Genomic DNA, 17,995 nt, shown 5'->3' with positions numbered 1-17,995 from the left:
TTTATCAACCAGTCTATATTAGCAGCAGACACAGTACAGTGCGGTAGTTCACGGCTGTGGCTACCTCTGTGTCGGCACTCGGCAGCCCGTCCATAATTGTATATACCACCTAACCGTGGTTTTTTTTTCTTTCTTTATACATACATACTAGTTACGAGTATACTATCTCTTTATCAACCAGTCTATATATTAGCAGCAGACACAGTACAGTGCGGTAGTTCACGGCTGTGGCTACCTCTGTGTCGGCACTCGGCAGCCCGTCCATAATTGTATATACCACCTAACCGTGGTTTTTTTTTCTTTCTTTATAGTCATACTAGTTACGAGTATACTATCTCTTTATCAACCAGTCTATATTAGCAGCAGACACAGTACAGTGCGGTAGTTCACGGCTGTGGCTACCTCTGTGTCGGCACTCGGCAGCCCGTCCATAATTGTATATACCACCTAACCGTGGTTTTTTTTTCTTTCTTTATACATACATACTAGTTACGAGTATACTATCTCTTTATCAACCAGTCTATATTAGCAGCAGACACAGTACAGTGCGGTAGTTCACGGCTGTGGCTACCTCTGTGTCGGCACTCGGCAGCCCGTCCATAATTGTATATACCACCTAACCGTGGTTTTTTTTTCTTTCTTTATACATACATACTAGTTACGAGTATACTATCTCTTTATCAACCAGTCTATATATTAGCAGCAGACACAGTACAGTGCGGTAGTTCACGGCTGTGGCTACCTCTGTGTCGGCACTCGGCAGCCCGTCCATAATTGTATATACCACCTAACCGTGGTTTTTTTTTCTTTCTTTATACATACATACTAGTTACGAGTATACTATCTCTTTATCAACCAGTCTATATATTAGCAGCAGACACAGTACAGTGCGGTAGTTCACGGCTGTGGCTACCTCTGTGTCGGCACTCGGCAGCCCGTCCATAATTGTATATACCACCTAACCGTGGTTTTTTTTTCTTTCTTTATACATACATACTAGTTACGAGTATACTATCTCTTTATCAACCAGTCTATATATTAGCAGCAGACACAGTACAGTGCGGTAGTTCACGGCTGTGGCTACCTTTGTGTCGGCACTCGGCAGCCCGTCCATAATTGTATATATCACCTAACCGTGGTTTTTTTTTTCTTTCTTTATACATACATACTAGTTACGAGTATACTATCTCTTTATCAACCAGTCTATATATTAGCAGCAGACACAGTACAGTGCGGTAGTTCACGGCTGTGGCTACCTCTGTGTCGGCACTCGGCAGCCCGTCCATAATTGTATATACCACCTAACCGTGGTTTTTTTTTCTTTCTTTATACATACATACTAGTTACGAGTATACTATCTCTTTATCAACCAGTCTATATATTAGCAGCAGACACAGTACAGTGCGGTAGTTCACGGCTGTGGCTACCTCTGTGTCGGCACTCGGCAGCCCGTCCATAATTGTATACTAGTATCCAATCCATCCATCTCCATTGTTTACCTGAGGTGCCTTTTAGTTGTGCCTATTAAAATATGGAGAACAAAAATGTTGAGGTTCCAAAATTAGGGAAAGATCAAGATCCACTTCCACCTCGTGCTGAAGCTGCTGCCACTAGTCATGGCCGAGACGATGAAATGCCAGCAACGTCGTCTGCCAAGGCCGATGCCCAATGTCATAGTACAGAGCATGTCAAATCCAAAACACCAAATATCAGTAAAAAAAGGACTCCAAAACCTAAAATAAAATTGTCGGAGGAGAAGCGTAAACTTGCCAATATGCCATTTACCACACGGAGTGGCAAGGAACGGCTGAGGCCCTGGCCTATGTTCATGGCTAGTGGTTCAGCTTCACATGAGGATGGAAGCACTCAGCCTCTCGCTAGAAAAATGAAAACACTCAAGCTGGCAAAAGCAGCACAGCAAAGAACTGTGCATTCTTCGAAATCCCAAATCCACAAGGAGAGTCCAATTGTGTCGGTTGCGATGCCTGACCTTCCCAACACTGGACGTGAAGAGCATGCGCCTTCCACCATTTGCACGCCCCCTGCAAGTGCTGGAAGGAGCACCCGCAGTCCAGTTCCTGATAGTCAGATTGAAGATGTCAGTGTTGAAGTACACCAGGATGAGGAGGATATGGGTGTTGCTGGCGCTGGGGAGGAAATTGACCAGGAGGATTCTGATGGTGAGGTGGTTTGTTTAAGTCAGGCACCCGGGGAGACACCTGTTGTCCGTGGGAGGAATATGGCCGTTGACATGCCAGGTGAAAATACCAAAAAAATCAGCTCTTCGGTGTGGAGGTATTTCACCAGAAATGCGGACAACAGGTGTCAAGCCGTGTGTTTGTCAAGCTGTAATAAGTAGGGGTAAGGACGTTAACCACCTCGGAACATCCTCCCTTATACGTCACCTGCAGCGCATTCATAATAAGTCAGTGACAAGTTCAAAAACTTTGGGTGACAGCGGAAGCAGTCCACTGACCAGTAAATCCCTTCCTCTTGTAACCAAGCTCACGCAAACCACCCCACCAACTCCCTCAGTGTCAATTTCCTCCTTCCCCAGGAATGCCAATAGTCCTGCAGGCCATGTCACTGCCAATTCTGACGAGTCCTCTCCTGCCTGGGATTCCTCCGATGCATCCTTGCGTGTAACGCCTACTGCTGCTGGCGCTGCTGTTGTTGCCGCTGGGAGTCGATGGTCATCCCAGAGGGGAAGTCGTAAGCCCACTTGTACTACTTCCAGTAAGCAATTGACTGTTCAACAGTCCTTTGCGAGGAAGATGAAATATCACAGCAGTCATCCTACTGCAAAGCGGATAACTGAGGCCTTGGCATCCTGGGTGGTGAGAAACGTGGTTCCGGTATCCATCATTACTGCAGAGCCAACTAGAGACTTGTTGGAGGTACTGTGTCCCCGGTACCAAATACCATCTAGGTTCCATTTCTCTAGGCAGGCGATACCGAAAATGTACACAGACCTCAGAAAAAAAGTCACCAGTGTCCTAAAAAATGCAGCTGTACCCAATGTCCACTTAACCACGGACATGTGGACAAGTGGAGCAGGGCAGGGTCAGGACTATATGACTGTGACAGCCCACTGGGTAGATGTATGGACTCCCGCCGCAAGAACAGCAGCGGCGGCACCAGTAGCAGCATCTCGCAAACGCCAACTCTTTCCTAGGCAGGCTACGCTTTGTATCACCGGTTTCCAGAATACGCACACAGCTGAAAACCTCTTACGGCAACTGAGGAAGATCATCGCGGAATGGCTTACCCCAATTGGACTCTCCTGTGGATTTGTGGCATCGGACAACGCCAGCAATATTGTGTGTGCATTAAATATGGGCAAATTCCAGCACGTCCCATGTTTTGCACATACCTTGAATTTGGTGGTGCAGAATTTTTTAAAAAACGACAGGGGCGTGCAAGAGATGCTGTCGGTGGCCAGAAAAATTGCGGGACACTTTCGGCGTACAGGCACCACGTACAGAAGACTGGAGCACCACCAAAAACTACTGAACCTGCCCTGCCATCATCTGAAGCAAGAAGTGGTAACGAGGTGGAATTCAACCCTCTATATGCTTCAGAGGTTGGAGGAGCAGCAAAAGGCCATTCAAGCCTATACAATTGAGCACGATATAGGAGGTGGAATGCACCTGTCTCAAGTGCAGTGGAGAATGATTTCAACGTTGTGCAAGGTTCTGATGCCCTTTGAACTTGCCACACGTGAAGTCAGTTCAGACACTGCCAGCCTGAGTCAGGTCATTCCCCTCATCAGGCTTTTGCAGAAGAAGCTGGAGGCATTGAAGAAGGAGCTAAAAGGGAGCGATTCCGCTAGGCATGTGGGACTTGTGGGTGCAGCCCTTAATTCGCTTAACAAGGATTCACGGGTGGTCAATCTGTTGAAATCAGAGCACTACATTTTGGCCACCGTGCTCGATCCTAGATTTAAAGCCTACCTTGGATCTCTCTTTCCGGCAGACACAAGTCTGCTGGGGTGCAAAGACCTGCTGGTGACAAAATTGTCAAGTCAAGCGGAACGCGACCTGTCAACATCTCCTCCTTCACATTCTCCCGCAACTGGGGGTGCGAGGAAAAGGCTCAGAATTCCGAGCCCACCCGCTGGCGGTGATGCAGGGCAGTCTGGAGCGACTGCTGATGCTGACATCTGGTCCGGACTGAAGGACCTGACAACGATTACGGACATGTCGTCTACTGTCACTGCATATGATTCTCTCAACATTGATAGAATGGTGGAGGATTATATGAGTGACCGCATCCAAGTAGGCACGTCACACAGTCCGTACTTATACTGGCAGGAAAAAGAGGCAATTTGGAGGCCCTTGCACAAACTGGCTTTATTCTACCTAAGTTGCCCTCCCACAAGTGTGTACTCCGAAAGAGTGTTTAGTGCCGCCGCTCACCTTGTCAGCAATCGGCGTACGAGGTTACATCCAGAAAATGTGGAGAAGATGATGTTCATTAAAATGAATTATAATCAATTCCTCCGCGGAGACATTGACCAGCAGCAATTGCCTCCACAAAGTACACAGGGAGCTGAGATGGTGGATTCCAGTGGGGACGAATTGATAATCTGTGAGGAGGGGGATGTACACGGTGATATATCGGAGGGTGAAGATGAGGTGGACATCTTGCCTCTGTAGAGCCAGTTTGTGCAAGGAGAGATTAATTGCTTCTTTTTTGGGGGGGGTCCAAACCAACCCGTCATATCAGTCACAGTCGTGTGGCAGACCCTGTCACTGAAATGATGGGTTGGTTAAAGTGTGCATGTCCTGTTTTGTTTATACAACATAAGGGTGGGTGGGAGGGCCCAAGGACAATTCCATCTTGCACCTCTTTTTTCTTTTCTTTTTCTTTGCATCATGTGCTGATTGGGGAGGGTTTTTTGGAAGGGACATCCTGCGTGACACTGCAGTGCCACTCCTAGATGGGCCCGGTGTTTGTGTCGGCCACTAGGGTCGCTAATCTTACACAGTCAGCTACCTCATTGCGCCTCTTTTTTTCTTTGCGTCATGTGCTGTTTGGGGAGGGTTTTTTGGAAGGGACATCCTGCGTGACACTGCAGTGCCACTCCTAGATGGGCCCGGTGTTTGTGTCGGCCACTAGGGTCGCTAATCTTACTCACACAGCTACCTCATTGCGCCTCTTTTTTTCTTTGCGTCATGTGCTGTTTGGGGAGGGTTTTTTGGAAGGGCCATCCTGCGTGACACTGCAGTGCCACTCCTAGATGGGCCCGGTGTTTGTGTCGGCCACTAGGGTCGCTAATCTTACTCACACAGCTACCTCATTGCGCCTCTTTTTTTTCTTTGCGTCATGTGCTGTTTGGGGAGGGTTTTTTGGAAGGGACATCCTGCGTGACACTGCAGTGCCACTCCTAGATGGGCCCGGTGTTTGTGTCGGCCACTAGGGTCGCTTATCTTACTCACACAGCGACCTCGGTGCAAATTTTAGGACTAAAAATAATATTGTGAGGTGTGAGGTATTCAGAATAGACTGAAAATGAGTGTAAATTATGGTTTTTGAGGTTAATAATACTTTGGGATCAAAATGACCCCCAAATTCTATGATTTAAGCTGTTTTTTAGTGTTTTTTGAAAAAAACACCCGAATCCAAAACACACCCGAATCCGACAAAAAAAATTCGGTGAGGTTTTGCCAAAACGCGTTCGAACCCAAAACACGGCCGCGGAACCGAACCCAAAACCAAAACACAAAACCCGAAAAATTTCAGGCGCTCATCTCTAAATATAACCTGGATAAATGTGCTTGTCACCCGACAGTTAAACTATCAATTGCTGCTCCCACTTTATAGCCTGAAGTTACGCTATATAGATTTCACCTGTATGTATAGATAAGAGAGCGCATACATTTTAAACACATTTGTTACACAATAAAAATGTTTTTCCCTTATAAAAGATACATTTTACCCAATGGTCATTCACATGTATACATATTAGTACTGGAGGCTATAGAAACACTTCAGGTCTTTAGTATCTGATATATTGCTCCAATGTAGTTGATAAGTTCATTTATATATAAGCACATCAGTCCGTAGCTGTCTAGCTCTTACCATCCACCGCTCTTTTACCTGTATTGTTCTCAGTCTCCCTATACCCTCACTCAGCCTAGGTGGCCGGTATCGGTAATGTCCAGCTGTTAGAAGCCCTGGATCTCTATCTGTGCAGGGGCTGAAGGTATGGGCAAACCGCCTGTATGGAAATCATGGTGGCTGGGTCCGGAGGTAAATGCTGCATATAGCGGCAGTGAGGTCCCTGCATCCGGTGTTTATTGTGCAATGGCAAAGCCTGAGAATTGTATTCACCGGGGACCCGCTTCGGCAATGAGCCACTTAGCTTCTCTCGTCCGCTGCCACAGTAGGGATTGCGGTATCAGGTAGAGAGCGGAGGCCTACTGTAGCACCGTACAGCTTAGCTTCACCTCTCCACTGCCAGAATGGTCTGTGCTGTTTGCAGATGGAAAGCGGAGACCGGCTGTAGCGACGTACCGTATGATCTCTCCTTATTACAGTTGAAGCTGAATTAGCCGCCTACAGGAGGGGAGCATAGGAAACAGCAACGGAGCAAGCAGGTGTTTTCCAAGTCACAGTACAGAAAGTCCTTAACGTGTTTCTCCGTTATATCTTTCTAACGTTTTCATCAGAAGGTATGTCCCTGTGCTCACAAGTCCTTGTATTTAACCAGGGTATCCTCAGCTACAAACTGATATGCTTATATATAAATGAACTTATCAACTACATTGGAGCAATATATCAGATACTAATGAACTGAAGTGTTTCTATAGCCTCCAGTACTAATATGTATACATGTGAATGACCAATGGGTAAAATTTATCTTTTATAAGGAAAAACATTTTTTATTGTGTAATAAATGTGTTTCAAATTGATGCACTCTCTTATCTAGATAGATAGATGAGATAGATAGATAGATAGATAGATAGATAGATAGATAGATAGATAGATAGATAGATAGATAATCACACATACTGTAGAAAGAAAACTCGCCTAATTCCTCTGTAGGGTCCCGGGCAGTTTCTCTGATGATCAGGGCCCTGGCAGGTGAGATGACTCAGTGGAGATGGGGGCATCTAGTGGCTCCTGGCAGTACTGCAGTCAGCAGTAACTGCTGCTCTTTCTCTCCCGCACCCAGCTTTTATTCTGTGTCCGTCCCTCCGCCCCCCCCCCCTCCTTCCTCCCTCCAGCGGCACAGGAGATCACATCAGCGGCGGGGCAGGGCTAGAAGATGCCGGCGCCGCTACTTGTATGGTGTGAGAGGCGTTGTGGAAGACGGCAGCAGCAGCGCACAGCAGAAGGGATGCAGAGCAGGGAGAGCGCCTTTCCAGCATTGGCGCCTACCTGCTTTGCATCCCTTTGCTGAGCGGGTTCCGCCGGCTCTGCCGGCAGTGATGATACTGGCAGAATACCAACACCTGCATCCTGACTGCCAAAATCCCCTAATCCGGCCTTCCCGCAGCCTAACCCTAACCCCCCTCCCCCACAGCCTGACCCGAACCATCCCCCTCATGCCTAACCCACCCCTCCCCAGCATACTTACATTCGGGATTCCGGCGTCGGCATTCATACAGACTTCTGACTGCATTCTATCCGTCGGGATACAACTGCATCCTGTTCTTCGATGCTCTATTCTTCACATAAAAATAAATGAAAGGACTCTTTTACCTATAGCCCTGAAAGTTTTAGTTGTATATATCTCTAGGCTACCTTAATAAGAATGTTCACAGTCAGTTGCATTAATAATCTACACACCTGTGAATTTCAGTTTATTCTGCAGTATTACTAGTGTATGTTAGTTCTTAGCTACTGTATGTACATGAATTTCCTCCAGGGGATTAATGTTGTCTGCTGTGCATGAGTCAACCTTTAATCCGCCTTCCATCAAGAATCTAAAAGCCAGAATGCTACAATTGTGCTTTATAGTCATTTTGTTTGTTTTTGTCTATTGCTTTAATAAATACTCCTACAGTAATGACAATAAAGTTAGTAGACTCCAATGTAAATTACTGAAATGATGTTAAAGCAGGAAATGAAATAGAATAACAACAGCACTATTAAGGTTGTATCAAAAGCAATAAATATAGGAAATGTTATGAAATTTCTACACAAACATTAATTACCCCTCACTACCCAGAATTATCTGATGACATCATCCGTAACATGACAATTAACATTATATACAACTGGGGGATCTATAACATCGGTGATTGCAAATCATACAGGATAATGAATCCTAAAACAAATGACAAGAAACACTTATGCAGCTTTAAAATAAATTCCTGTAATATGCTGCATTGTTCTTTGTGTTTTTGTATTGTATTTTCAACGTATTTATGTAGTAATATAATTTTCTTATTGATTCCTTATTTCTTTTACAAAACTCCTTTTAAAAATATTGCTTATAATATGTGACTACTTAGAAAAAAAATATTTCCTATACCTATTTTTTTATTTTATTTTTGTTATTGAATAGAAGGTTCAATATGTTTTAAAACTAGCAGGTACAAAGCTTGGTGACAATTCATTTTCAAAAGTGGAGAGTTCATAAGCCTAAGTGCCAGCATATTGCTTAATGAAGCATGAGGACTTTTGCTTTCTTAAGAAACAGGAATCTCTGACCGTACAGTTATGTCCATAATATTAAGATATTTCAGCTGCAAAAACTGGAAGTGATTAAGATCTAATAATATCTTCCGGAGAGTTTTTGCTGGATCCTCTTTGGATGAAGGGCCTGATTCAGAGATGGATGCATAGCACACAGCCAGTGCATCTTTGTACGTAGCTACTGGCTTCAGCGGGCTTCAGCACACCCATTTTTTGTAACACTATCTGTCACCGTCCCCAAAACGCCAGCATCATGTTAATCATGCTGCAGCATTTGAGCCGGCACTGTGTGCCATATTGCAGCCGCAGATCAATGTGACTTCTGTTCATGCACAGATCTAAAAGAAGAAATGTACTATACGTAAATGGAGTTACGTACATCTATGAATCAGGCCCAAAATCACCACGCGATGTTTGCTATGCACGCACTTCTTAGAGGAGAAAAACATTGCAAAATAAAGAAGTTTTCTCTGTGACTCATCTGGGACTGGGAGAGTAAAGTAACATTATGTATTAATTCCATTTGCATAATGCTTCATACTATAGTACAGAGGCATAGTACATAGACCTATTCATCTATTAGAATATCTTGTTAGACAGATTGGGCACCAATGTACATATTCTAATTACTGGTTGTCAGTTTTCACTATTGCCAAATAATTGAATGTATCCTGAATGCATAATAAAGCATCAGTTTTAAGGGCCCTACACATGTAACGATCCACCGCTGAGCTGCCCGACGGCGGATTCAACCGACGGGCGACCAGGCGGCGGGGGCGCAGTGACGGGGGGAGTGAAGTTCCTTCACTCCCCCCTTCATCCGGCTCCATAGAAGTGCAGGCAAATATGGACGAGATTGTCCATATTGGCCTGCATGCACTGCCGACGGGGCACCAACGATGAACGAGCGCGGGGCCGCGCATCGTTCAGCGCTTGTGCCTCCACACTGAAAGATATGAACGGGATCTCGTTCATATCTTTCAGTCAGATCGACCAATGTGTAGGGCCTATAGATGTAATTGTACTATATTAGCTTTTTTTTTCACTATCAAGATGCTCGCTAATGTGATTTATATTTGGGAATGTTTTGCTGTATATCAGTGATGTAACAGACAATGTATGGAATATTTTGTGTGATATAAATGTAATCATTGACATCAATGTCGTCATTTGTGATGTATTTTAGGAATTATGCATCAGATGATTTTTGGGGTGGAGGGTAATTAAGGTGTACACAGCCAACAAAATGTCATGTCTTTTTGTTTTGTGTAAACACCTAATATAGTCCTAATTGAGCTACTGACAAATACACAAAGTATTTATAGACATATTTATAGACAAAGTTTTTATAGACATATTTCTATTTAGAATTTGTAGTGTTTGCTGACTGTAATGACTGACAAATGACTCATTGATTTGTGGCAGCAGGATGCCCCAGGCTTGAAAGTGAATGAGGAAGGCGGATATTCACCCACCCTTCAGTCTGAGCCAGACAACGCTCTGTATACTCTCTCCCAGGGCCAAGCGACCAGAATCAATTCCCAAATCCAGGTATTCTGGCTGTCAGCTATCCACTCTTCATTGTTTTAGTATGTTTACTGTACACACAAGGTTATTACATTAAAGCTCTGTTTATACAATCGAAACTATATTCTACCCACCAAGTTTTATAGGTCATATTACAAATATTGTACTTCCCCTTTATAATAATGCCAATGCATCATATAGCTACAGATAATGTATATAGAGATGAGTGAAATATTTAAACCTTCTATACAGACAATTTATCTAATTTGTCCACAATATTTAACATGTATGTTGGTGGAATTTGGCGGTACATTTGCCTAGTCCTACCTCAACCACACCACACTGCAGAATGACGCGACTGTTGTAATACCCTAACTTAGCTTTGAAATTGATGTGTAGGATATTTGATTGCAATTTCTCTCATCTCTTTTACTGTATATAGGTATTTATATTGCTGCTGCTAGGTGAGAATGTAATGCGCACAGACATGTCAGAGCACCGACTTGTTCAGTCACTGTGATGAGCGCTGCTACAGGTCTTTTCATGAAATGAACTGTATGATGATACTTCGGTACTTTTAGATTTTTTCTTTGGGGAGGGATTTCCTATTTGATGTTTTACAGACAATTTGAATGTGCAGAAGAAATTCCATTTTAACATCTGCCCCTTAAAATAATAATAAAGCTTCTTAAGTGCTCTTGAATTTTCATTATTATTATTATTATTATTATTATTGTCATTATTTATATACTGTAGTATCACCAATTTACAGAGAATATATGTCATTCATTTCCCAATTCCTAAACTTGCAAAATCATGCATGGCAGAGTCCAAACAACTTACCATTATGTTTTTGGAGTGTGGGAGGAAACCGGGGCTACCCGAGAAAACCCATGCAAACATGGAGAGAATGTGCAAACTCTGCACCAATAGACTATAACCAGGGAATGAACTCATGACTTCAGTACTGTGAGCCAGTAAGCACTGTGCCATAGTGTTACTCAAAAGGGCCGGATGTAATGAAGTTCGTGCTGGCCAGAGGTGCGGGTTCACAGGTGAACTCAGATTATTTTTAAAGAGGAATTCATGTACAAGGCATGGTTTTGCCTTATACAAGATTGTCGCTTTTAAAAAAAAGTTTGCGTTTAGCTGGGAACCCGCACCTCCAGCCAACTCGGACTTCATTACATCCAGCGCATGGGGGGTATTACATTATTAATGTAAAGCCTTTACATAAACCAAATGCTCTTACTGGCTCCTAAATAAAACTTAGAAGAGGAAACTGCACATATAAGAATAAAGAATAGTGACGTGATAAATGAAATTAATCAAATTTAGAGCCAAAGCTCACCTGAAAAAAGCAAACTGAAACGTTACATCCATAGATACTAACACTACAGCCTGGCAAGGCACTGAGGGGGTCATTTCGACCCGATCGTTCACTGCAGTTTATCGCAGCGCAGCGATCGGGTCAGAACTGCGCATGCACCGGCGCTGCAGTACGACGGTGCATACCAGACGGCCAAAGGCCGTCGTTGCCTAGCGATCTCCTCTGCCTGATTGACAGGCAGGGGCGGTCGCTGGGCGGGAGGGGGCTGGACGGCAGGGTTAAGCCGCCGTTTAGGGGGTGCGGTCCGGCCAACGAAGGCGTGGCCGGACTGTTGGGGGGGGGCTGGCCGCGGCGGCTGCGTGACGTTACATGCAGCCGCTGCGACCCGGGCAGCGAAGAGGTTCTCCCGGCCAGCCGCAGGAGCTGGGCTGGCTGGGAGTTACTCCTCAAATGCAAAAGCATCGCAGCTGTGCGATGCTTTTGCATTTCTGCGCGGGGGTGCCGGCACTGACATGCGGGGCGGACTAGCCCATTGCTGGGCGTCCCCCCCGCATGTCTGATTACCTGATTGTAGCAGCTGCGATCGCCTCGGAAAGACCCCCTAAGTACCTTATTCAGCATCAATTGCATTGCTGCAAAAACCAGATCAGTCAATTATCGTCCGCATGCACAGCATTGCGAACACGCATGCGCCGGGTCAGAAATGCAATCGCATCCTGGGAGGATGTGATCGCATTTTGATTGACTGCAGCAGGCATGGTGGGAGGGGGGGGCGGTGAAAACGTGGGTGGGTCCGGGCCATTTTCGGGGCAGCCACATGACGTCACTCACCTCCACTGCGATGGGAAAGATGGCGCCAGTGCACCTGCATATGCAGCCTGGCTGAGTATGCAGGGGGCTACCGGTAAAGTCTGATGATCGCGCAGCCAGTATTGCGTTCGCATTTATAAATGCGAATGCAAAGCATCCCTTCACATGCTGGGCGGCTTTGCCCTGCACTGGGTTGCCCCCAGCATGTGAGTGATAGTGGCTGCAGTTTTGATTTTTTAGGAAAGTTGCAACTGAAGCTGAATAAGGTCCTAAATTGTCAGACAATGGGGTAAATTTACTAAGGTGGGAGGTTTTTTTTAGAACTGGTGATGTTGCCTATAGCAAATAATCAGATTCTATCTATTATCTTCTAGAAGCAGCTAGATAAATGTTAAGTAGAATCTGATTGGTTGCTATGGGCAACATCACCGCTTCTAAAAAAATCTCCCACATTAGTAAATTTACCCCCTTGAATATTATTGCTTTGGTTAAAGATGGCTATTTTACCCCTATCCTTCCATTACAATAACTAATCTTATATAACTGCTATACTAACTGGAATGTTAAACATTTGTACTGCCTATATAAAATGTTTTGGTATATAATTATTATTATACTAGCATTGCTATTAAACAAACAATTCTACTGTAATTACTTACAGAAACAATAGTATAGACATTTCAGTAGTAATCAATAATATTTATAATAATTTTTATTTCTTTTCGTTACTATTTTACATCAGGATGTACAGGACACAATGATGGTCATGTAGAGCTCTAATGTAATTTGAGCTAATTTGAGCTATTGCAATTTGTGCCTTTCTTTTCTCGCAAATTTCTCTTTTTTTTTTTTCTTTTTTTTTTTACTGCACAAGTTCTCCGAAACTTGTGATGATTTTTTTTCCGTGCAGACTAGAACACCTTTTGTGCTAAGGGGAATGAGGTTGGAGGGGGCATGTAAGCACTGTCACAGTTCAGTATGGTCATGTTTGTGTAAAATGCTTCTCATGCTGACCACAAGACAGACACTTATGTGCCTCTTTGTAGGTGGTTCACTTGTGGATGTTCGACCCATGGTACAAAATGCGACTTGATCATGATACCAATTGTCAGCTGTTTCTGATGGTCAGAGTATGTCTGAATCCTTCACACCTATATTAATACTAGGATGCGGTCAGGTGACCGCCGCTCAGGATCCTGGTGGTCACCATGCTGGTGCCGGAATCCCGAATGCCTGCAGACAGGATGCTGACCCACAGGGACTATTCCCACTCGTGGTTGTCCACGACACCCATAGAGTGGGAACAGAACCTGTAGCAAGCACAGCGAGCCTACAAGGGCTTTGTTGTGGTCGTTCCCCGCTGGCATTCTGCTGCCGGAATCCCGGGGTCGGTATGTTGTCCTCCGGGATCCCGAGCACTGCTCTCCCAGCCCCAACCCTTAATATTGGTGCTCTTATCTATTAGTATTATGACATCGAAATTAACAGAACTCTATTTAAGCTTTTAAAGGAGAATGACTTTATTGATTTCAGCTCATTAAAAACTTTCATTTTGCCTTGGTGTAGTTTGCTTTGACATACAGTAGTTAATTTTACTTTATTCATAATAGTGTGTAGTCACACCTCATTCTTGACTACTTTAGACCTGGCTGCTCCGAGAGGAAGCAGCCAGGTCGGCTCAACACAGGACTGGGCTTCAAAAAGGGGGCGGTCCGGGGGGCGTGGAGACGTAATCACGTCATCCTGCCCCCCCCCTCTACAAAGCCTGCATTACCAATTACCAGCATTGTAAAGTGGGCGCGGGACCAGTGGCATAACTAGAAATTTTTCTCCCCCAAGCCAAAAATTTCTATGCCCCCCCCCCCCCCTCCATAATTGTCACTAGTAAAGCGGTGAATCTGCGCGCTCCACAAAAAGGGGCGTGACCTTGCTGAAATGGGTGTGGTCTTGCATCAAGGGCCATGGCATTGCAGAAAAAGACTACCTTATACCCTAGTTTTGCAACCTGCACGCCCAGACGTTGGCCACCACAGGAAAAAAAATAATACTGATTCATGCCCCTTACATTATTTGTAATTTTTCCTCCTTATAGTAATGCCCAGTATACATTATGCCACATACGGCAATGGCCCTTAGACATTATGCCACACACCATAATGCCCCCGACACATTATGCCACACACCGTAAAGCCTGTGACACATTATGCCACACACCGTAATGCCTGTGACACATTATGACAGGAATCGCAATGCCCGTTATACATTATGCTACACACTGCAATGCCCCTGATACATTATAGCACATACAATGCCTGTGACACATTTTAACACACCGCAATGTCCGTGATACATTATGCCACACACTACAATGTCCATGATACATTATGCCACACACTGCAATGACCCTGAGACATTATACCACATACCACAATGCCCGTGATATAGTATACCACACACCGTAATGCCTGTGACACATACCGCAATGCCCATTATACCCTATGCCACACACCACAATGCCCGTTATACATTATGCCACACACTGCAAGGCCCCTGAGACATTATACCACAATGCCCATGATATAGTATACCACACACCCTAATGCCTATGCCACACACCGCAATGCCCGTTATACATTATGCCACACACTGCAATGCCCCTGAGATATTATACCACATACCACAATGCCTGTGATATAGTATACCACACACCGTAATGCCTGACACATTATGACACACACCGCAATGTCCGTGATACATTATGCCACACACTGAAGTGACCCTGAGACATTATACCACATACCACAATGCCTGTGATATAGTATACCACACACCGTAATGCCTGTGACACATACTGCAATGCCCGGTATACCCTATGCCACACACCGCAATGCCCGTTATACATTATGCCACACACTGCAATGCCCCTGAGACATTATGCCACATACCACAATGCCCATGATATAGTATGCCACACACCGTAATGCCTGTGACACATTATGACACACACCGCAATGTCCGTGATACATTATGCCACACACCACAATGCCTATTACACATTAAGTCCTACAGTAAGGCTTCTAATTACTTTTAAATTACCTGCTCGTTGCCAGGGGTTTCATGCTCTTGGTTCCATGCACGGTGCCAGGGGTTTTCATGCTCGGGGTGTCATGCTCGTTGCCAGGGGTTTCATGCGGTAGGTGTTATGCTTGTTGCCAGAGGTATCATGTGCTGGGTTTCAAGCTTGTTCCCAGGGGGTAATATTCGTTGCCAGGGGTTTCATGCACTGGGTGTCGTGATCGTTGCTAGGGGGTAATGCTTGTTGCCAGGGATTTCATGAGCTGGGTGTTGTGCTTGTAACCAGGGGGTAATGCTTGTTGCTAGGGTTGTGCTCCCAGTGCCACATATGCCCCCAGTGCCAGACATTCCCCCACAGTGTCAGGTACACATATGCCCCCAGTGCCAAATATGCCCCCCCAGTGCCAGATACACATATACCCCTAGTGCCAAATATGTGACACATTATGACAGGAATCGCAATGCCCGTTATACATTATGCTACACACTCCAATGCCCCTGATACATTATAGCACATACAATGCCTGTGACACATTATAACACACCGCAATGTCCGTGATACATTATGCCACACACTGCAATGTCCATGATACATTATGCCACACACTGCAATGACCCTGAGACATTATACCACATACCACAATGCCCGTTATATAGTATACCACACCGTAATGCCTGTGACACATACCGCAATGCCCATTATACCCTATGCCACACACCGCAATGCCCTTTTATACATAAAGCCACACACTGCAAGGCCCCTGAGACATTATACCACAATGCCCATGATATAGTATACCACACACCCTAATGCCTATGCCACACACCGCAATGCCCGTTATACATTATGCCACACACTGCAATGCCCCTGAGATATTATACCACATACCACAATGCCTGTGATATAGTATACCACACACCGTAATGCCTGACACATTATGACACACACCACAATGTCCGTGATACATTATGCCACACGCTGAAGTGACCCTGAGACATTATACCACATACCACAATGCCTGTGATATAGTATACCACACACCGTAATGCCTGTGACACATACCGCAATGCCCGGTATACCCGATGCCACACACCGCAATGCCCGTTATACATTATGCCACACACTGCAATGCCCCTGAGACATTATACCACATACCACAATGCCCATGATATAGTATGCCACACACCGTAATGCCTGTGACACATTATGACACACACCGCAATGTCCGTGATACATTATGCCACACACCACAATGCCTATTACACATTAAGTCCTACAGTAAGGCTTCTAATTACTTTTAAATTACCTGCTCGTTGCCAGGGGTTTCATGCTCTTGGTTCCATGCACGGTGCCAGGGGTTTTCATGCTCGGGGTGTCATGCTCGTTGCCAGGGGTTTCATGCAGTAGGTGTTATGCTTGTTGCCAGAGGTATCATGTGCTGGGTTTCAAGCTTGTTCCCAGGGGGTAATATTCGTTGCCAGGGGTTTCATGCACTGGGTGTCATGATCGTTGCTAGGGGGTAATGCTTGTTGCCACGGATTTCATGAGCTGGGTGTTGTGCTTGTAACCAGGGGGTAATGCTTGTTGCTAGGGTTGTGCTCCCAGTGCCACATATGCCCCCAGTGCCAGACATTCCCCCACAGTGTCAGGTACACATATGCCCCCAGTGCCAAATATGCCCCCCCAGTGCCAGATACACATATACCCCTAGTGCCAAATATGCCCTCCCCAGTGCCAGGTACACATATACCCCCCAGTGCCAAATATGCTCCCCCAGTGCCGAATATGCCTCCACCAGTGCCAAATATGCCCATCCCCTGTGCCAAATATGCCCCCCCGTGCTAAATATGCTCCCCCATTGCCAGGTAAACCCCCCCGCCACCCCCTGGGCTCCCACGCTGCTGTGCGATTTGGGCACTTAATTTAACAGACACGCCGTTGCCGCCGGAGACGCAGGAGGGACACACAGGAGAGGGGCGCGCTGTGCCCTCCATGTCCCTCCATCCCAGCAGAAATCAGTGGCGGCTAGGGTGCCCCGCAGCCCTGCGTGCCTCCAAGCGCTCGCAGGGGCTGTGGGCCCCTAGTTGGGTGGGACTATTATGACGCGATTCAGCGCGAATCGCATCACTGCCCCGCCCACTTGCATTCAGGCAACGGGTGGCACAGGGGATGAGAGGGGACAGTGTGTGTGGCGGGGAGTTTTGGGATGTAAGCTATATGCAGGAGACTTGCACACTTTTCGGAAGCCTCCCGGCCATTCCGGGAGAGTAGGCAAGTATGCCACACCTCCTGCAGTAAACCAGGTGCATATTGTGTATACAGTTAACTGCAAGCTATGCAAAATATTACTGTGGCTATTTCTTGCAGTGGTGATATCTACTGTCAGGCCCTCTCGTCTTTCTGTTTCCAATCTATGATGTGCGGTCATGTGAGGCAGTGCCTCTCCTGCCATACTCCAGAGTATTACCTATACAAATGATAAGAAAAATACAATAGATATATACTTTGTATAATGCTAATCATTTTTATAATCAAAACTCTGGAGTTTACTGGACTATAAGGCAGTGCCTCACCTGCCTACCTTATCTGCACATCACTGATCA

General features: G+C 45.5%; 1 protein-coding gene across 6 annotated transcripts in view; it reads left to right on the top strand.

Annotated features, from left to right (window-relative positions):
- The window catches only part of CTNND2 (catenin delta 2), a 1,915,824-nt gene that overhangs the window by 1,760,526 nt on the left and 137,303 nt on the right, over positions 1-17,995 (top strand). For 3 of the 6 annotated variants that reach the window (XM_063922704.1, XM_063922707.1, XM_063922706.1), the window contains one exon: positions 10,075-10,200. The exons of 2 other annotated variants lie outside the window; for them this stretch is intronic. In XM_063922704.1, the coding sequence (XP_063778774.1) occupies positions 10,075-10,200 (126 nt within the window). The remainder of the gene's footprint in view (positions 1-10,074; positions 10,201-17,995) is intronic. One more of the 6 variants, XM_063922705.1, reaches the window with a different exon arrangement.

This window comes from Pseudophryne corroboree, chromosome 5, assembly GCF_028390025.1.
Source record: "Pseudophryne corroboree isolate aPseCor3 chromosome 5, aPseCor3.hap2, whole genome shotgun sequence".
In the NCBI taxonomy this organism is placed as follows: domain Eukaryota; kingdom Metazoa; phylum Chordata; class Amphibia; order Anura; family Myobatrachidae; genus Pseudophryne; species Pseudophryne corroboree.
This window is presented reverse-complemented; position numbering and strand designations above follow the sequence as displayed.